Raw genomic sequence first — 20,565 nt, forward strand, 5'->3', positions numbered from 1 at the left:
ACACGGGCTACGAATACCCATAGAAGAGACTTGTTTGGATTACTACGTTCTCGTGTATATGAGAAGTGCATGCACACTCATGAGGACTTTAAATTTGTGAAGTGAAGTGAAGTGAAGTGAGAATGTAGATGTATGTATGGAATTGGTATTACTGTCTGGTATTGGGTATGATGAACCTTGTGTTTCGGTGCCCACTTATTCCATCGTCTTGTAGATTTACTCCTAAACGCCACTCGCTACCGACCGTGACTTGTAACAAATGAAATCAGAGGGAGACCCCCTTTTGACAGCTTTAAACATTGACAGCTATCTCTTTTTGTGCGGAGGCGGCGGCGGGAACGCCACCTGGATCTTATAGCTCTCTACGGGGCTACCTCCCAACGAGGTAACCCTCTTTGGCAACGGCCGCGCCAGATCCCGCACGATGCCGGGGATGGTCTTGGACGCGTCCGATACCAACGGAGGCGGCGACGACTCGGTGTGAATGTGCCGGTTATGCGCAGGCGCAGGCGCAGGCCAGCCGGCCTGGCTTAGCAAGGGGCTCGCCGTCGTGCCCGAGGTCGGGGAGGCGTAGGTGGTGGACGGGCTAAAGGTTGCCGCGTTGCCCATTGACGGGGTCGAGAAGCCGTGCTCTGAGGGGACGTAGGGTCTGAAGGAGAGGAGGGGCGCGGCGGAGGTGGTTGATGTCGGGGTGGCGTACTCGTCTTGCGGGGAGGCCATGTTGTATTTGGGTGAGTGTGCTTTTACGGGGATGATGGGGAGGCTTGTTGTGATGTTTGCGAGGGTTAGGGGTTCCTTTTGCGAGGGCTTCTTGTCGGTGTAGGGAATGTGGTCTGCGGCTGTGAAGGAGGTGATGGAGTTGTGTGGCATCCAGAGGCTGGGTTTTGATACGGGGCTAGGGGCCATGTCTTGCTGTTGTTGCTGATGCATGGACTCGTAGTAATGCTTTTCGTTTTGTGCCTCTTCCTCCTCGGCGGAGAAGAAATTTGCTGCCTTTGGCGTGAGATGCGTCTGGCAACGGAAGGAGAGAGATGAAGCTGGACGATGGCCCTTTGCGCGGCGAGAGAGCTCTGGGTTGATGCCGCGGCCTTGTCTGCGCGCCCTGCGCTTGCGGCACTGAATGAAGGTGCAGCCGGCAGCTAGGAGGAGTGCTACGATGGCTCCGATGACGATGCCCACGATAGCCGTCATGGGAAGGGTGTGAGATTCAGTCTTGTCGGCACCTGCCGCATCCTTTGGGTCGACGACGGTGATGATGCCCTTTGTGAAGACGGTGTCGTTGAGGCCGACTAAAGTGCCTGGGTTTGGTCTCTGCTGGCAGCCTGCTCCAAGGGCAACGAGGTCTATGCAGTATGTTAGAAGCGTGCCTGCGAGGGAATGCTGTTGACCAAGACGTTACTTACAGTTTGAGAGATAGTAATGTTCACCACCCGCTCTGACACACGATAGGCACTTGTCGTAGGCTGAGCCGAGCATGGCGCCGCCGTCTGCATCACAATAGGCGTACTGTGATGACTTTGTTGGGTCCAGTTCACCATCTGTGAGAGCAGCCTCTAACGCGCCACATGCCGTTGACGTCTGACAGGGGTTGGAGCCTACGCCGGTGGCATTGGGGTACCCAAAGATGCAGTAGTCGAAAGAGTACCTCATGTTGTCTGACGGTATTGGTCAGTACCCCTTGTCCGCAAGTGTGATTGTTGTAAGACTTACACAGAAACCAGTCTTGATCGTTCTCGCTGCCCTGAACAAAGGTGCTGTCCTGAAGACAGCTCAAACATTGCTGGTATTTCTGTCCGGCGGCCCCTGTTTTGTAATCATCGTCCACACAAGTAATGTCCTTGCCCTTGGTGTTGGATGAGTTGGGGTCCGAGGCATCGAGGCCGTTGGAGTCCAGACAGAAAGACGCACATGGCGAATTGGGCGTAACTTGGAGTGCTGATACACAGGCTGGTACGATTGTGGTGAGGAGAAGGAGGGCGGATCGAGCGGCCATTGTGAGCTGCGGCCGGATGGACAGGGATTAATGAGTGTAGTCGAAATAGAGCAGAGCAAAGACTCCAGAGCCTTGCAAACTGTAATTAGGTAAAAGATCGTAGAATAGAGAGTTGATATCTCGAGAAATGGTATTAGATATCGCCCAGTGTAAGCCAAGAACACAAACGAAACAATTGCACACACACACAGTTGGAATAAGTTTAGCAAGGAAGTAACTGCTTCTCAAGTCAAGGTGGGAGAGCAAGGTGATATATCTCGCAGAAGACGCTGATCCCATCTCCACCATTCACTCGAGCAGGGGGCGGGGGGGGCCATATGCAGATGCAGGAACAGGATGGTCTGGAATGGTAAGGTGATGGTCTGGAGTCGCCTGCAGCTCGCAGGGCCCATGGGATGTGATCCCGAATGTATGGGGAAAGATACACAGTAAGAGGTATGGAGTGGCAGGCATTTGGCAAACGCAGCCAGATAGAGTGAAGAGCGGCGTCCCAAGCCGGAGACGGGCCCGTCGTCCTGCCGCCCATCTGCTCGACCACGGTTCGAGATGGGTGTCGGCGTCGGCAGAGGGTGTGGTGATGTCGGATCGAGGCGGCCAATAATAGGCCTGCGCAGGTTCCCGAGGATTACGGTTATAAAGTGATGGAGGGGGCGGGGAGTTGGGGTGGACTCTCGACTTGTGCAGTCGTGTAGAACTGGACTCCATAGACGCCGTTTGCCGGACGAGGTGAGAGAGCATTATCTCCCCGTTGGAAAAAGCTCGTCAGGTGAACAGGCGATAAGGAAGACGGCAGAGCGCTAAAGATTTCCCAGCACTCGCAGGACGGTGTGCAGGGCGATACACCTCAGGGCGGCAGCTTGTTGGTCTGCCGCAACGTGTATTTGGTTAGTGGCCGCCGGACGGCATGCGCCATCTCTCCATCTGCCCCCAATACGGTGGTGCAAGCGATCGATAGTGTGGTTTTTCCCCTGACGATTTTGTGCGTATGTGTGCCCGCGTGTGGCCGCGAGTGTGCTTGTGCCTGTGCCTGGCGTTGGTGGGATGCATTGTGCAATGTTAGTGATGATGGCGGGCGGCTGCGAGATGCACCCATGGGCATTGGCAGATGGGGGCAGGAATGGGAGGAATCATTGTGCCAATGGGAACACGGCGTTTGGCGAATGATCTGGTTGGTCAGATCAGTTCTGTTGGAGTGTTGGAGCGTTAGGTTGAAAGTGTGAGTGACAGTCAGCGTAGTTCGGCGCTTACATCTGGCACCTGTGGCAGTTGGTTCCCGTTATGCCTGCGTGCTTGCCTTCCATTGTTGGTTTCCTTTAGCTCCTTCTACCAGGGCATTTGCAGTCTCCACTTAAAGCCGTGAGCCCGGCCCAGCCGGTTCCACTGCGGAACCCAAGTGGACAAGTGGGGTCCGGCCAAGGTACCGCGGTACTTGGCTTGTCGCTCGTTGGCGATCACTTCTGGGTCTCGTCAATGCTCTTTCCCTTTTCTCTCATTCCCTTCTCCATCACTCTACGGAGGAAGCATCTCTCCCTTTTCCATCCTTGGCCCTTCAGCCTTCAGCCACAACTACACACTACCCCGGTCGCTTTCCAATCTCAATGCCTTTACGGAAACCATCCAGATCCCGGCCTGTCTATCTCGAGAGAGTTCCCTTTTTGGTTGACAACCCTTTTACCAGACGTCTGCTATTAGGGGGCGTGTTAAGCATGCCGCACCCAATTCCCCATGGGTTCCTTGCTGGCATGAGCTTCTTTTCCTCGGACTCCCTCTACACCCCTGGCAAAACTCTGTTGTCACCTTGTCTTGTCTTACTGAGCCGAACTTTTTTTTACCTCTGAAAGCTTGTCACTTTTGCATCACTCAGGTGTTCGAGTGTTTTTCTGAATACGGATTCATGGGAGTTCGTGATTCGTATATCTCACCAAAACTAGAAACTTAAAGGAAAACCCAATATCTTGTATTCTCGCCTTCGATTCCGATTCACCCGTCATCGTGCGACGTTCCTTCCGTTCATTCCGACTCCCTGGTGTGGTGTAACACCCTTTTCTCATTGTTCTCTCTCACGTCTCTCTCTCTCTCTCTCTCTTCTCTCGTTTGTCTCATAAAACGGGTGTGTGTTCAAAGCTCCAGTCGCTATGTTGATGTGATCCAAACGCCCGCAGATGAGAAGAAACACGCCCCAAAAACAAAATCCAAACCCCGGATTAGACTTCCGGCTGTGCATGCATTCTTGCATTCCCTCTCTTGCATCGCTGAACATGTCCAAACGCTTTTTCGTTGCCGGCTGTTGATCCTCGACGAACCAAAACCAGCATGCATCAAATATGATTACTGTTGTCATTAATCGCCTCCCTCTCACTCCCTCTACTTCTCAGGTCGTCTCTTTCTGTTTCATGCCTTCTTAACTGATGATGACATCTCTGCCGGTAACCGAATAACTCGTCTGATACATGCACCGCTGAGGCGAAGTCTCGGGACAGTTGCCGTGAAACAGCATCTGCCCGCCCCCAGCAACGCTCGTCGCGCCGCCGGGCGCCGTGAGGTTGAAGTCGCCCGTCTTGAGCAGCATCCTCGACGGCCGCTGGTAGGGGCCCTTGATGTTCCTGCTGGTCGCGTAGTTGACGTTGTAGTTGTTCGAGTTGAAGCAGAAGCTGCTGAAAAACAAAATATACAGCCCGTCCTCGGTGCGCACCAGGTCCGGCGCCTCCACCAGGGGGCCGTCGGCCGCCGTCCGGCTGAGGATCTGCACCGGGTCGCCGACTTTACTGATGCCGTCCGCCTCGACCTCCTGGAGCATGATGGGCGTGTCCACGAGCGGCTCGACGCCGTTGTTGCAGTCGCCCCCGTTGCCGACGTTGTTGCCGTCCACCTTGTACACCACGTAGCGCTTCTTGGTCGGCTCGTCGTAGTACCCGGCAGCGTCGATGGCGCCGCCCTGGTCAAACGGACACACCCACGGCTCCGACGTCGGCTTGTAAGGGCCCGTGACAATATCAGAAATGCCCACGCCGATGCAGTGCCGGCCGCCGCCGTCCTTGACTTCACCAGAGTAGTACATGATGAAGCTGCCGTTGTCGAGCCTCCGCACGTCGGGCGCCCAGGTGTTGGACCCCGTGGCCCAGCCGACGTTGGGGAGGGCGTCGTTGTCGAGTAGCTCCCAGGAGCCGGAGATCTGCGTGGCTTTCGCGACCTGGATGTTCTTGCCGTTGCCGTTGGTCGCGAAGGAGTACCAGAGCCCGTCGTCGCCCTGGACGAGGGCCGGGTCTGGGAAGTCGGTGTTGATCTTGGGCGTGAGGACCTTGTCGTCTCGGCCGACGACGTAGAGAGCGTCTACTGGTGCGCCGAGGACGGGCTGGAAAGCTCCTAGACTGAAGATGCCTGCTGCGAGGATGGCATATTGCCGTAGTGATGTTGTTGAAAGCATTGCGACTGTATATCTCTCTGTCTCTCTCTCTCTCTCGCTCTGGGGTATAATAAATATTGACAATTATGTATAAGAGGGGCGTGTGTGATACAAACACACACAACAGTGCAAAACAGATGACGAACTAGACCAAAGACTTCGCGTCCAAGAACAGGAGAGTCTTTTCCCTGGGCTGATGACGAGAAGGGGTCTTTCCGCGTGTGGTAGGTAGGGTTTCTGGGTTGTTTGTACTCTTTGAGGAAAGGAATTGGAACAGGTCTATTAGAATCCAATTACTGAGTACACATTACTTTTTCATAAGCAAAGTGCTGCCGTCATGAGTGTCATAGCGAACTTCGAGAAGGAAAACGGTTTCGAGGATCGTGCGGACGAAGGGCCCTTCTTGTAGTCAAACAAAACAAGCACATACACATACACATACAAGCTACAGCTTACACCCCGAAGAAGAGACTGACAAGTTTGATGCGTGCGCGAGTGTGTGTGGGTAAAGGTGTGTAAGAGGACGAACCCCCCCTTCCCCTTGGCCGGAAACATGTACATTGGGAAATCTTTTTCCTTGCTCTGCTCCTAAGCTTGCGCCCAGCTCTCAGCTATGCAGGAATGAGATTATCACTGCAAATGCGTGTGGAGAGATCGTTGAGCTGGAGCAAGTAGCAGGAGGAGGATACCTCTCACGGCTTGTGGTGGGCTCTGTTCCATGGCACGTCAAAGCAGATGATGCTTGAAACAGGTGGGCCGGGGGGGTGTGTGTCGTCAAAGTGCGTGGCAGCTTTTCACACTTGCGCCCTTCTCTCACTCCTCGACCGGATACCCGAAGCTAGAACCTCTCTCCCGGCATTGAAATCCCTTCTTCCTATTTTTTCTCTGCTTGGAAGATCAATTTTTACACTCTTAGGGCTCGGCGCGCGTCAGATGGGAATGTCGGGGTGGTCAGATAGCATCCTGTTAGGCTTCCTCCCCACGATAATCCAATAGTTCTTACATCAACTCTCCTAGTCCACGTTCAGGTAGAAAATTTGCCCAGATCGGAGAAAAAAAAAGGATTTGCATAGCATGCATAGGATTCCGGCACCCGTCTTCCGCCCCATTCCTCTAGAGCGCAGCCACATAAGAGACTGTACCCTTGGTATAGAGTTAATCCTTGTTGTCCCGACTCCCGCGTCGTCATGGGCAGGAAAGGAGGCTCTTGGGGTGACTTGGGAGTTGGGTTCAGACCGCGGTGCCACACGGGATGTACTTTGGTTGACCGGGATGACGGTAGTGGCTCTTCTCCCTTCCCTTCCCAAGGCGACGGACGGTGACCGGGGTGGGAGGTATGGGTAAGTTCTGTAGGTCCACGGGGAGATCTTCCACTGGCGGTGTCGGCCCCCGCTGATCGGGCATGGGCGAAGCAGGGCATGAGGGATGAGGCGCAACAGGAACCGGCAATCATTAATCCTGGAGACCGGGGGGCACGGGGGCTGTGAAGGGGGGAAATGATTTGCATCCATACTTGGTCCCAATACACGTGCCTGGAAGACTTCAAGACGTCGAGGAAACGACAAAAAAAGAGGGCAAGACACAAAGAAAGGCGGGGGTGACGTGCTGCCACGAGTGCCATCTCAGGGGAGCATTGAAAAGGGATCCGCACCTCCAGTAATTATACCCGGTCACGGTATTCTTGGTTGCATTATACCCAATTCTACGAGGCATCGAGGAGGGTCAGTGGCAGTTGCTGCTGTTTCCTTGGTTGGCCAAGGCATGTGGTCTGAGACATGCTTGGTGACAATGCTTCCTTGTATTTTTTCCCTCACCCTTCATGGTTGATAGGTAGATAGTGATAGGGTAGGGAACCCGTCTTCGGACGAAGGACGGAACACGTATATTGGCACTGTTTATGACTGAGATTCCCAAACAAAACTCGTTCGGACGAGATCCACGTTGGTCCGGGACCCGAACTGTGCTGCAGTCTGAAATCCCGCTGGGATGCTGCCGGGAGTACGTAAGTCCCTACCCAGCGTTTTGCGTGTGCCTTTGTTTCAACACCCTCTGCTCAACAACTCCTGATATGTTTGCGATAACGTCGAGACAGTAACAGCCTGGTTAAAACGTGAACTGATGCGACAGTAGTAGTCGTCACTTTTGCTTTCCGTATAGGACCTATCTACTCCTATCCAGCCAGTCCGCACTATGTTCAGAGACAGAAAAATTCAGAGCCAAACGCCACTTGCCAAAGCCATTTTTTTTATGATACAACAGCCAACCACCGACCATTGCCAACAAACACATGGTATCTTAGCCAATCGAGGTGAGTAAACTCGCAGGAGCTTACTCGCTGTCGTCATCGTCGTCAGCACCACCCTTGGCTGCCTTCTTCGCGGCCTTGGCCGCCTTCTTCTCAGCCTTCCGACGCTTGCGCTCCGCCTTCTCGTCAGGTGTCTCGCCCTCGTGCTTCTTGCGTTTCTTGGACTCGCCATCATCCTCGGCGTTGGCAGGGGTGACTGCGACGGGAGTAGCTGTCGTAGACTCCACCGCCTTTTGGGGAGTGGCCGGAGCCGCCGCTGCAGGAGCAGCCTCACCAGCAGGAGCTCCGAAGTCCTTGTACTCCGACACCCACTTGGCGGGAGTGGCCTCATTGGGACGGCCGTACTTGTCGAGCTTGCCGTCGGCCTTCATCTTCTTCTTCTCGGAGGCGAGGGGACCAAGACCCCATCTTCTGGGGTACAAGTCGCGCTCCATGATGCATCTCTTGACCTTGGCAACAACGCCGTGATCTATTTTCCATTAGTCAAAGGAGTCATAAGGTTGCAATGGAAAGAGAGAAATCTTACCGCATGTCGACATCTCGACGGTGGACATCTGGGCAATGCCGAGGGCGATGGCCTCACCCTTGGTGGTCATGAGAACAACCTCATCGTGAACCTCGATTTCGGACTCTAGAAAAGCGGATCAGCATGTCAATCATATGTGACATCGTGGGGTTGACAACTCACCGTATCTCAGAAGACCGGGAAGCATAAGCTTAGCACCGTAGCAGACAGCGTTGACCTGTGAGGTACGTCAATATCAGATGCAACAGCGATTCATGTGTTTAACGCGACTGAGACATTGTCCACAAAGTCGCATCGGGCCGTGAGGGGTTTTGGAGAGGGGTTGCAATGGATTACTTACAGCGCTGTCCTTGACCACAACACGCTTGTAGCCAGTGAGAAGAGTCTCCAGGGGAGAGATGACCTTGCGCAGGTAAGACTCATCCCTGGTGTTGTCCATGGTCCACTGAGCATCAAGCACGTCGTGCAGAGTAACCATCTCCTTGCTCTCGCCCATGGCACCAGAGCGCACTCTTCGGAGCTCCTGCATGTGGCCACCAACACCGAGCAACAGACCCTAATCCATGTAAGCAATCAGAACAAGGCTGAATTAACGACATTCAATATGACGTACAAGATGGACGCAGAGGGTACGGATGTAGGTTCCAGCTTCGCAGGAAACCCAGAAGACACCGAGGTGGCGATCCTATGATTGAGACACGGTCAGCGGCTGTTTCCCGATGTTGTAGCAGATCGACGTACATTGTCGAACTCGATGAGCTTGCTCTCGTGAATGGTACGGATACGCAGCTGACGCTTGACGGCAGAGATCAAAGGAGGGCGCTGGAAGAGGGCACCAGTCAAAGCTGCATCGCGAGTCAGAATACTTTCGGCAGTTGCAACGGAGTTTCTTGAATCAACTCACTCTCAAGAGCGCGGGCGAACTGGACCTTGCCGCCGGGCAGCTTGTCGTGAAGGCGGATGACGGCAACATACTCCTTACCAGCGGACTGCTGGGACTTGACGAGTCTGGTGGCACGGTCGACGCTGGAAAATTTCGTCAGTCGCGATTCTCTCTCGTGGAATGCTCCATCGGATTTTGGTGGGTTGCTGCTCACCAAACAATCAAGCAACCTGAGAAAGTTAGCAAAACACGTTCGAGACAGATATATGTGGGAACGCGACTCACCAGTGACCTTGGGATCAAGGGTACCGCTGTGACCGGTCTTCTCAACGCTGCGGAACAGAAAACATGGTTAGCGATGTTTCCTCGACAAAACTCAGAATGTTCTGAAAGATAAGCGAATGCCCCTCAAAATCGTTCGATCGTATGTGTTCTCGGTTGACAGACGGCAACGGCAGCATCCGCAGTCCCAAGACGTCGCAGTCTGATGGTGGTCCGGGCAAGCGAGTTCCGACGATTGCCTCGCGAGGCATGCCTTCCCATGGCAATTTGCACCTTTCCAAACATGATATGCTAGTCGCTGTTGCCATGTTTTCGTCTAGGCCATGACCATCAGATCGCAAGGTCGTTGGAAGTTTTTCACCAGGAAGTCCCCGACCGCATCGTGTGGAACCATCTGCAAAATGCGTCTTGTCGCCGTCGAAACTCGCTGACCAGGTGCCACCGATGCCAAATTTTTATGCTAGCCATTGCTGTAGAGAAATTCGTCTTCGTGGTCGGGGGCTAATCGTACGATTGGGCGCGGGGCATTGCCTTTCACGAACACAAAAACGAGGGGATGGGAATTGCATACCGAAGGATACGCTTGACCCATGCGACAACCTCGTGGGAACTGGGCTGTTCAATTGTTAGTTTGCTTGACTAGACATGTAGAGCATCGCGACTACAGAAACATACGTTGGAGGGCTTGTCAAGGTTGATGACACCGGAAGAGATGTAGGACTTGATGTCTCTCTTCAGAGGGCTGCATCCTGCCGGAATGGGGGTGAAGTGACCCGTCCGGACGAGAACTGCAAGAAGCCTGGTCAGTCATTTGTTTGTGATGATCTAGACGAGCGGTCGCTCCAAGTCCAAGAAGAAAGAGAAAACTTGCGCTTGTCGTAGTTCTTGAGCAACAGAGGCCAGCTGCTCGTGTCCAGGTGAGGGACAGAAGCCTGGGGCTTGATGGCGAACTCCTCCTCCTCGCCGTGCTTGACAATCTCCATGGCCATTGTTTCCGAATTGAACCGAAACCGACAAAGGCGTGTCAGGTGCAATGGGTGTCTGACGTTGGCTCGTGAACGTCGAAATGGAAGGTCTCGTGGTGTTGGAGGACTTGAAGCTTCCCAATCCAAATTTTTTTTCTCTGGCTGTGGGGTGGAAGCTGCCAAAAAAATCCGTCTGGATCCACAATGTGGCGCGGTGTTGCCATTGAGCAAACACGATTGGTCACGCTCTAACCCCTAGCCACACAGCGGACGCGCCTTGCACCGTTCCGCCTTCCTCAACCAGGGACCAGCCGTCTTGCAAGAAAACTTGGAAGTACTGAACGACCAAAGAAAGTGGCTTGTTATCGTTATCAAGGACACCTTCACAGCCGGAAATGGGACGAATGACGACAGGCTCAACTTAGGTAAGAATCACAATGACGGGAAGCATCCCTCTTTATCCTTCCTCTCCTTTCTTCATCTTGATGTTAACTACTTAATTGCAATTATGACGATATCTCACGTTCATTGCAAGTAGGCATACTTTGCAATCGAGCCGATGTTATTCAATCGGTATCTCCAACTCCAAACTCCCGCTAATTAATGAGCCTATTGCCCTCACGAATGACAGCCACACCAGCTCAACTTTGAAATCTCGCATTATTTCTCAAGTATTCCATCGCCGATCAAATATACCTCCTCCTAAATTCTTCTTCAGTCATTCCCTGGTACGCCGCCGAGTCGTGCTCTGCATATGTTTGATGTGCTGGATGCTGAAGGATTGGTGGGCTAGCATGTCTCTGCCTTGCTTCCCAGTCGCCGTCGACTTCTCTCAGCTCATAGGCCTCGGGTTTCCCCTTACCCTTATCCTCAGGCCAATTTTGCTCCGTATCGTCGCCTCCGAAAGCCAGGCCAATCTCCTGCTGCTGACTGCTTGGGGCTGCTTGATTGGCCGGCCACTGCATATGTGGCGCTTCAGTGCCGCTGACAGGACTGTTGTACTGAGACGAGTACGGCGAAAAGTATCTCGGAAACGCGTTCTCTCCCTGCGGGCTCAATGGAGAGTCATCATACGTCCGCGGGAACACCTGGCTCTGTGGCGTGTCATCCCAGCTTCGCAGCGGACGCTGGCTCAGTGGAGTGCCGTTGAGGCCGGCAAGGTTCAACGGCGCTGGCCATCCGGACGGGCCCTTTTGCTTCATCTCAAGCTGCTTGAGGTACGCCCTACGTCTCCTCTTGCCGTTCCATACGATGCAGAAACCAGCCATGGCAAGAAGCAGGACTGCACCTCCGATGGCGATGCCGACAATGCCGCCTAGACTGATGGGTCCCTTGTTGTAGTTTGAAACATATGTGTTGGTAGGTGTCGGCTCAGTGATGTTCACGCGAGTTTTCGAGAAAGGGGAGCCTTCCACAGAAACCGTTGTACCGGGTGTCGGCTTCTGTTCGCACCCAGCATCCAAGATGGTGATAACTAGCAGCTTGTCAGTCGAACTTCAAGACCATGGCCGTGGCGGTACGTACAGTTGGTCAGATAATTATTGTTCCCTGCGCGGAGACATGCTGAGCAGCTGGCGACCTGGTTATGGTCCCATACATCGCAGTATTCATACTCGGTAGCATTGGAGGCCAAGTCACCATACTTGATGGCGTTTTGCAATGGCTCACACGCAGTCCTAATCGGAAGCTTAGCAGGTAAATTTAGCAGCGCTTCAGAGGTAGACAAACCTTGTTAGACACGGGCTTGAACCGACGTCCGGGTTGTCTGGGTAGCCGAAGACACAATAAGAAACGGCGTATCTAAGGTTGTCTGCAGATTTGTGTGTGAGTACCAAAGTCACGTTCGAAGGAGTGGCACATGCACTTACATAGTAGCCATTGTGTGTCTGTCTGGTTACTAGCAGTCGCAAAGTCGCTGGTCAACTCGCAAGATATGCACTGCTGATATACAGAACCAGCTGCGCTGCTGGAGTACGAGTGTTCGTCGCAAACAACGTCATTCTTGGTCGTCGAGTCGAGTACGTTGCCGCAGAGTGTCTCGCAAGGTGAACCATCAGCCACGTGGATTGCAGACACCCGGCCGAGCCAGAGACCGGCCACAAGTGCGCTTGTCGTTACTCTCATATTGAGAAAGACGAAGCGAAAGGCCGGATTTGTGTATGTGTGTTTCTTTTCGCTTATTACGTTCTACAATGAGATCACCGCGGAAGGGCGATTGACTGCAACGCGCAAGGGCAGTTGACCGGGCTTGAAGTCGAATGATGAGGGGCGAGGTCCGCTGGTGTTACATTCCGGCGTGGAAGTGGATTTCGCAGCCCAAAAAACTGAAGCAAAGACTGAGCGTCGGGTGGGAAGCCTGAAATTTGTATGTTCAGAGCGAAGCCGCGATCCGACGATCTCGAAGAGGTTCTTCACGATGTGACGACTAGTCACAGCAACATCGACGCCATGCGAAACCAAGCTTCATATGTGTTTCGGTGTTTGCGAGAGAGAAGTTGGTTACGGTTGTGATTGTGACGAGGGGCGCAGGTCTCTGCATTCTCATCACCTCGTTGGTTCTACTCCGTACTGGTGCGTGTGATTGGGGTCCCAGAAGAATTGGGGCGGCACGGAGGTCAGCACACCTTGGGGAAGAGCCATTACTGTGTAGGCCTCTGGGTTGGTCTCCTCGACCACCAGGCCGGGTGAACAGCACGCAACCTGCCTCGAACGGTAAGCTGAAAGGGCCTCGTTGGTTGTAGCCAAGAACCCAATGGTCTGCAATAACACACCGCCGCCCGTCGGCTTCCCGTTGTTGGCGGACGCGGGGGCCGGATTGCAAGAGATACAGATCTGCCTGCTCTCTCCCAGTCTCTCTCGTTGCTTCGTCCTCCTAGCGCCGAGGTGGACGGTGGCGTGCAGACTACTGTTCGGCCCCAGCCACTCAGAATGCAACAACCCTGGATGGGCGATGGAGCTAAGATGCAAGAATCCCTGTCTGATTTCACACTTCAGCAACCTCATTCGGGGCGGCGGGAACCCCTCTCCGTTAAGTGATTGGTCGTCGAGCATGTTTGTCTGCTGGCGGAAGAGACCCGTTGGACGGCCTAGCGCCCTGAAAGCAAAGAAATCAAGGCGTTCCTGGCTCCCGTGGTTGGTGTGATATGCACCGGAACAATCAATCAATTGAGCCTCGACCTGGGTGATCGTAGGCTTAACATGTCGTTATGGGGAAAGGCAGGCAAACAGGATAGACCTGCGGAGTATGAACCGCGGCCATCTCACGATCATCGACTCACTACCGCCGCCTAGCGGAACCACCCGGCCTCGAATCCTTCGGAATGCAAGTCAAGCGCGGGTACCCCATCTAAACGCCCCTCAAGCTTTACTCTGAGGTAAATCTCTAGGATTCAGCCCCCCCTGTATTAGCAGGCGCCAACTACAGGCACATCAACGAGATGACAATGACGTTGTGCATCTTCATGTATTTTGGCCAGAGATATCGACATTGACAGGTTATGCATGCTCTCGGTGTCTGCTCGTGAGTGCGAGCATCTCATGTTCAGACATCAATGAATTTTCCATTTGCTCAAAGAATATCCGCAAGGCCTCAAGAGGCAAGACAAAGAAGTACATGTAAGGAATGCTACGTCAGCCCATACCCGGGAAACCAATATCAACGTGCACACCATCCGTCCCAAATCCACCATGTCCGTCATATCATGTCGACGTTGCACCCTAGTCGATCTATTCATTATGCATTGATATCCTATCGTGCAGATGATAGAACTTCGCCCCTGGCAAAGAGACCCGAACTCCCCGCTATCATAGATAAAATCGAAAACAAATATGGCATGAGCCATGCCTCTGGATGGAGGCATCTATGCTGCTACGACTTGTGGTCCATCTGCTGTTGGGCCGACAGTTCTATCGGTGCAAATCAAATCAGAAAAATTACCCGCCAAGTCTGAGAAACCTTTTCCCTCAACGCCGAAAGACTCGACATCACGAATGATGACCATGGCGCGCGGAGTCTTGGGTTCGAACAGTGGTGTAGATGGCGATCGACCGGAGCTTGATACCGTCTCAATCGTCTCAGCCAAAGAGGTTGCGTCGCTGAGTTTGGGAGACTTGGTGGCTGAGAACTCAGGATCACTCCCTACTGCGCTGTCCGATGCGGCAACAACACATTCAGGAACATGTGATGCCGCCGGGGACGACGCCGATCGACCAGATATGAGACCCGGAGACAGTCTGTGTTCTGAAGACGCCAAAGCAGACCCTGGGACGGATCCGGTAGAGTGCCGTCCATGAACAGGACAGTTGGGGCAAACAATAGCCTCTACTCTTTCGAAGCTGGGCTCGGAAGCCGGAGAGCTGATGGGAGGCTTGGATGCGATCGAACTTGCTCTGTCACGTTCGATGCGGACTATCTCGTCAGACGCTTGCTCTACTGGAAGAGAAGGATCGTGAGGTGACATCTTGGGCGGTGAGAACTTTGCACCAGGTTGTCGGCCACGGCTAGCCGCACGAGAAGCGGGACGTGGCCCGACTTGCCCTCCACTCATCGAGGCTCTGGAAGAGGGACGGGCATTTCTTAGGTTCTCGCGCTCAGCTTCTGTTATCGAACCGGTTCTTGCGCGAGTGTTCATTCGGGACATCGGACGCTGAGGTTGAGTGTTCTGAGTGTCCGGCAGTGCTGGGAGCGATCGTCGATTGTACTCGTCATGGTAAATACTCGGACTGGCTGCAATCAGGATGGACGAGAGATGCTCACTTGGGCGGCTCCTGCTGCAGTTGCGAGACTTTGGGGAGGACGGTCGGTCGAGCTGGGGAGTTTCAGTTCTCTTTTCCTCCGACTGAGCTCGATTTCTGTTGACTGATTCTGCCCTCTGCGAGATAGAACCCAGCTGCTGCGAGACTTGTTCGCGATGTGCCAAGGCGGACTCAGACCGGTCTAGCATTCTTGTTCGACTGGCGTTGCGCGACTTTGGCGAGGAAGGCCGGGCTGGTGTAGCAGAGTCACCTCTAGGGACCTCTTTTCTTTGACCCTCGCCTTTTGAGCTGTTTGAATCTCCAGACCGGGTCTTGCTAGAGTGGCGTGCCTTCGAGCTCTGGGATGGGGCACGTTTCCGCTCAGTTGACGGCTGATCAGCGGCCTTTTTCGACTTTGTACTACCAGCAGTGGCGACTGTGCGCATGGAGTTTGAGGAATGCGCGCGAGCAGTTGGCTCGTTCTGAGTGAAAGGAGGAAAGTGGAAGGATTGTGTTCTGGTGTGATCCGGCTCTGCGACTCCATTTCGACCCTTTGACTCCATCGGAGTCTTCAAGAGTGTCTCAGAAGGTCGCCAAAAATAGCGAGGCTCCAATGGTGACTGATCGTCAAACGGGGTAATGGGAGTGAAGGGCATCTGCGTTATTGAGACGCTGCCGCCGTAGATCTTCAAGCTCTTGTCCACAGCGCGGTTGCTTGTAGGATATCCACTCAAGGGTGCACCGCTATGGGGATAAGGGGTGCTGTCTTCAGGTGGACGAGGGTTTGAGGCGATCGACTGGTTGGACAAAACCGACTGAACAGAGCGGGTGGACTGGCTGCTCTGCGGAACTGGACTTCCAGATTGCCATGGTTCAAGTGGAGGCGACTGTGGGATGATCAGTTTTGGCCGGATTGCCATGGGCGTCGGGCTCGGTGCAGTGGGCGTCGGCAGATTGGACTCAGTGGACTTTGCTGAGATGCCTCGAAAGTGAGCTCCGGCGGAAGAATCAGTAGGTGGGATATGAATCTTCGCTGGCGGCGACTTAGTTTGCTTTGACGCTGGCAGACTCTTTGGCGACTGAAAAGAAGAGGTGGAAACAGAAGCTGGTTTGGTCGGGGGTGACGTTGGCTGGGTTGGAGTGTGCGAGGAAAAGCCTTGTTTCGTGCCCTTTGATGCATTTGATGCTGGTGTCGAGGGACTGCTTCCAGACTGTTGCAACTCGGAGTGCACAGCAGACGGTCTCTCGGGCTCTGGACGGTATACCAGCTTTGCGTACGGCGCATTGTTGGTATCAATGACCAAGAGTTCCTTTTCGCCACGGCCGAGGAGTCCGTATATCTTGACTTCGCCACCCTGGATCCCAATGACTGCACTCGTACCCGCGTAGACCGCATCGTCCTCGTTACCGGTGCGATTACAGAAGACGACAATGATTTCCTCATCGTTTTCCGCCCGAATCAGAGGCTCCAGACGGGTAACCCAGTAGGTCAATGTATCCATGTCTGGTTCGTTTGGCATTCGGCTGAACAGACGACCATCTTCCCTAGTCATCCACGCCATCGAAATGATAACCAAGTTCGAATCATATTCGAGCACGTGAAAAGCAAATTCGAACGCATGCCACGGCGCTTGGAACTTGTAGGGGCTGCTCAAAGGTCAGCGCAGGGTCATTTATCAGTTGTAGAGTTAAGCTACTTCAAGTCCATGCCTGTAATTCGTGACGGTTAGTGAGAGGATTCCAAAAAACGAAGCAAGGAGTACACTGACAGATGCCGATGGAGGTATTTCCAAGTCCGGGAATCCAACCCTCATAAAACCCTCTGTTCCCCTCGAGTGCCCAGGTCTCGTCTGTGTAGTAGAGGAAACTTTTCCGGTAGTTTGCGATCGTCTCTCCATCTCCATTAACTACAATCGCGGAGTTGTAGTATTCAGGTCCCGTAGGCCATTGATTCGAAACATCGACCTTCTCGGGATATCCAACGACCACATTGCAGTTGTACTTTAGGGCTGTGGTCCGAGCCCACAAGGAAGTAATACCGGAGCCTGACGGCTCGAGAAAGGGCGAAATGTGCTGTAACGACTTGAAGTTGTATCCTAGAGATTATCAGTACCAGGATAGACAATGCGCTCGATTCGGCCATTGTAAGAGAAGTGCAAAGGGTACAGGGCGGCTGCTCGCTAATCTACGCTGCATATAAAGAAACCCCAGATTGAGGCGGTAAAGCTAACCTGAGAAAGCCAGCTCAGGCAGTACAAGAAGATCGAGATCGTCCGTATCCGCCTTGCTCAAAACAGAGTCGGCGCGGTTGAGGTTATTGTCGATATCGCCCACTTGGGGAGCGAACTGAAGGCAGCCTATCCTCATCTTCGGTTGGTGTCAACGGCGAGTACGACAGGTCGACGAATAAGTCAGATGCCTCGTCTCCAGGAACCCCTCGACCGGTCGCACGGCTCGTCGCAACGAAAGTTAATGAGAAAAGTTTGTATAACGAATACATTCAAGAGACGAGTTCGCGATGCCGGAAGAGTGTAGGATCGAGGAACGGGGCATGCCGAGGAAGAAAAGGCTAGTGCACACTAATCCAGGTAAATGTCGTGGGCGACGACAGTTATTTGGAGGGCGGGGGAATTAGGAGTTGGCAAGCAGGGAGACAAGTCGCAATGCAACAGACTGGCTCAGCGGGACCATGGGGTAAGGCGCCGAGATGTGTGGAAGTGCGTGCCTCCTGAGCCTCCAGCCAATTGTTAATGTGCGTTGGTGGTGATGAAGCTCAACCAACGGGATAACGACGTTTGCCGCTGTCCGCGAACAAGGATCTGTAGGAGCCACTTACAAGCTGCAGCTGCTCGTCACTATACAACCGGTCGCCCGCAGAAGCACGCAAGCACGGACCATCAGTAAGTAGAGTCCACTGCCATCTGCTGCCAACCCACCATTTGAGCCCCGCGAAGCGACCTGAACTTGCCTCTTTTCGGACTGTATCTAACCACTTTGGGTAAGCGTATCGTTGCCAATCCCTCCAACGGTGTCTATCCCCTTGCGTTTGCCCAATGACAACAACCTCGTACTCCAAATCCCATGCTCATAACGATAGACCAAGCACCAACGGCATGAAGGACTCCAGTCTCCCATTGGTAGCCTATTATGCTGGCTGTGAGAGCATGCGACGATGTCCCGCCATTCTCGGCCACTGCTCTGTCGGGCATCCTCTTCCAGGGCCCAACTGTGCTCGTACAGTCCCAAAGTAAGGAGAGAGACAGCCTTATCAAAGTTGCATCTGGCAAAGTTCACTTCCCTCCTGATTCTGGGAGAAATACTCACCATGTCTCACGATGTTAGCTGGTAGAAACTCTCAGCCTTGCAACCAAACCTTTGATCCAGCTCTCTGGTAACCCTATGTCACTAGATCCGTAGAACGTGGTCTTTATCTGTAACACAGCTTGTTTAGAGAGCCAAAGAATCGTGGATCGCATCTTACACAGTGCTACCTTCTTACGGACGAGAGCAGTACGGGAGAGGTAACCGCGGAGCAAGATCAGAAGCGAGTGATCTGCAGACTGAGGACTGCAGATGCACGAGACCGGTTTGCTGCCGCTGGGGGCTGCGAGTTGTCCACGAAATAAGCCCAGGGGGGCTGATGTCTACGCTGAGACTTGGTCACGCCCGTCGCGTGATTTTCTCTGTTTCCCGCCTCATCAAATTCCGGTTCCCGCCTAAACGCCCTACACAGTCAACCAACTTTCCCTGACCGCAAGTCACTTGAGAGAAGTTTCCTTTGCCGATCCCAGGAAGCGAAGCCAACGGTTGGACAAGAGCCGCTTCCGAGTCTATGGTATCGGTGGAGAAGCCATACAGGGTCCCATTCGCCCACTACGCGGGCTAGTCAGCTACATCATCAGTCCTACATAGCGTTGCAGCCTCCGGCCAACGTGCCAGCCTCTCATTGAAGAAGGCAGCGCGTAGCTTAGCCAGTCAGAGATGAACCCGGGTGCGCTACCCGGGTTCACTCCACAAGCTACAGGGCAGTGAAGCTGCGCAATGAAACCGTACGGAAAACTCTCGAGCGACTAAGTCCGCAACTCCGGCGTCTAACAGAGGCTCTGCCTTCTTTTCTGCGGTTACCCAACGAGGTTATAATGCGAAGCAGACGCAGTAGCGGTGAGAAAATAATCGGATGCTAAGCACAGGTTGTGGCATAACCGCGTTCTTCATCCTCGATTCTCATTCATGATGTAAGGAGAAGCCGCAGCTTGCGGGATACCGCTCGCGTTAAACATGTCAATCTCATTAGATCAAAGTACTCGTTCTACAATAGTGAATGATACAACAAGTTATGAAGCGAAGCATAATCGAAGAAGACAAGTCCACACTACCCGCCGAATTCCCCATCTTATCAATTAGTATGCCAAATCATAGTTTTCGTGAACGATTTTCTCAAAGTTGTGAGACAGGTCTAGGACCGTTGCTGCCAAGAACAACGTTGGTGCTGACATTGTTGTACCCAAAGTACGCAATCCTGTCATGGTTTGCACTGCAGAATAATATCAGCTCCGTTAAAACCAGAAGATACAGAGGCATATCTTACTTAATCAGGGACAAGACTGCCTCGTCCGTCGTCTCGTTGTGGCCCCAAGAAGCCGTCCATCCACCGTAGTCGCAGGGTGCGTCGAAGAAGCTCTTGCCCAGCGGCCGAGTACCTTCAAAGAGGGGAATGATGAGGAGGCACTGTTCGATTGGAGTTCCAAGGGCCTGGATGCCGAACCTCATGATGAGTGCATCGGTGTAAGGCTGTCCTCGATTGAATTCATCTTCACAACTTTGTTAACACACTGTTGATGTAAAACCAGCCGAAGTTGTTAATTCAAAACATATCAAACTCACATCTGACAAGGTCCTTGATCCTCCAGGCAGAGGCGTATGGCAGGTTGGCCTCTTCGTCCCTTGTCTCAACTTCGCGCTTGACCGCCGGCATCGGGTAGATGTACACCGTAGACTGCTGCGGCACGGCACCGTCGCCGGCCCAGAGATCGACGTCTCTGTAGGCGAAGAAGGACAGGAGTTTCCTGTCGTCGTTGATAACTGTCAGGGTGATGAACTCGCGCTCGTCCCAGCCGCCGTTGACGGTGTACTCTGGTCCGCCGGGACATTTTAGGGACGAGAAGTCTATCTGATACGCGGGCAGCCCGCCGGCGGCGTCAATGTCAAAGTTGCAGTACTTTGGCGCCTTTGTCGCGTCTTCGGAGACGAGAAAGCTGTAGCTGCATTTGCTCTGGTCCTCTGCGCAGGTGCGTCGGAAGTCGAGGAGGGTCCAGTCTTCGGGGTTTGGGGGCTGGGGAAGCCCAGATGGGAGTGCGAGCGCCTGGATGGCGGCGAGAGCGGCGAGGAAGAGTCTGAATTTGAAGGCCATTGTATAGAATTTGAGTCTTGGGTGCTTTGAATGTCCTGAGGATGTTCACGAGATACTCTGGTTC

The 20,565-nt window shown here is 53.5% G+C and overlaps 6 protein-coding genes across 6 annotated transcripts; all 6 read right to left on the bottom strand.

Annotated features, from left to right (window-relative positions):
• Positions 1-306: 306 nt before the first annotated feature.
• N0V96_003691 (uncharacterized protein) lies at positions 307-1,993 on the bottom strand (the record flags this gene model as incomplete). Its single annotated transcript, XM_053190657.1, has 3 exons — positions 307-1,343; positions 1,404-1,655; positions 1,711-1,993. 3 exons carry the CDS (start codon positions 1,991-1,993, stop codon positions 307-309), a joined length of 1,572 nt encoding a protein of 523 aa, XP_053052066.1.
• Positions 1,994-4,394: 2,401 nt separating this feature from the next.
• N0V96_003692 (uncharacterized protein) lies at positions 4,395-5,417 on the bottom strand (the record flags this gene model as incomplete). Its single annotated transcript, XM_065756910.1, has 1 exon — positions 4,395-5,417. One exon carries the CDS (start codon positions 5,415-5,417, stop codon positions 4,395-4,397), a length of 1,023 nt encoding a protein of 340 aa, XP_065614677.1.
• Positions 5,418-7,724: 2,307 nt separating this feature from the next.
• CBF5 (centromere/microtubule-binding protein cbf5) lies at positions 7,725-10,381 on the bottom strand (the record flags this gene model as incomplete). The annotated part of the gene is made up of 12 exons (XM_065756911.1): positions 7,725-8,170; positions 8,228-8,332; positions 8,390-8,444; positions 8,568-8,783; positions 8,841-8,912; positions 8,969-9,072; positions 9,132-9,253; positions 9,325-9,340; positions 9,396-9,442; positions 9,964-10,007; positions 10,068-10,180; positions 10,264-10,381. The coding sequence occupies 12 exons, from the start codon at positions 10,379-10,381 to the stop codon at positions 7,725-7,727; spliced, it is 1,458 nt and encodes a 485-aa protein (XP_065614678.1).
• A 662-nt stretch (positions 10,382-11,043) lies between these two features.
• Positions 11,044-12,481, bottom strand: N0V96_003694 (uncharacterized protein; the record flags this gene model as incomplete). The annotated part of the gene is made up of 4 exons (XM_065756912.1): positions 11,044-11,831; positions 11,882-12,033; positions 12,086-12,167; positions 12,226-12,481. 4 exons carry the CDS (start codon positions 12,479-12,481, stop codon positions 11,044-11,046), a joined length of 1,278 nt encoding a protein of 425 aa, XP_065614679.1.
• Positions 12,482-15,283: 2,802 nt separating this feature from the next.
• On the bottom strand, positions 15,284-17,458 carry N0V96_003695 (uncharacterized protein; the record flags this gene model as incomplete). The annotated part of the gene is made up of 4 exons (XM_065756913.1): positions 15,284-15,344; positions 15,506-16,738; positions 17,172-17,187; positions 17,323-17,458. 4 exons carry the CDS (start codon positions 17,456-17,458, stop codon positions 15,284-15,286), a joined length of 1,446 nt encoding a protein of 481 aa, XP_065614680.1.
• Positions 17,459-19,675: 2,217 nt separating this feature from the next.
• Positions 19,676-20,501, bottom strand: N0V96_003696 (uncharacterized protein; the record flags this gene model as incomplete). Its single annotated transcript, XM_065756914.1, has 2 exons — positions 19,676-19,902; positions 19,976-20,501. The coding sequence occupies 2 exons, from the start codon at positions 20,499-20,501 to the stop codon at positions 19,676-19,678; spliced, it is 753 nt and encodes a 250-aa protein (XP_065614681.1).
• Between the last annotated feature and the right edge of the window lie 64 nt (positions 20,502-20,565).

This window comes from Colletotrichum fioriniae (genome assembly GCF_027942845.1).
Source record: "Colletotrichum fioriniae strain IMI 355084 chromosome Unknown scaffold_3, whole genome shotgun sequence".
Classification (NCBI taxonomy): domain Eukaryota; kingdom Fungi; phylum Ascomycota; class Sordariomycetes; order Glomerellales; family Glomerellaceae; genus Colletotrichum; species Colletotrichum fioriniae.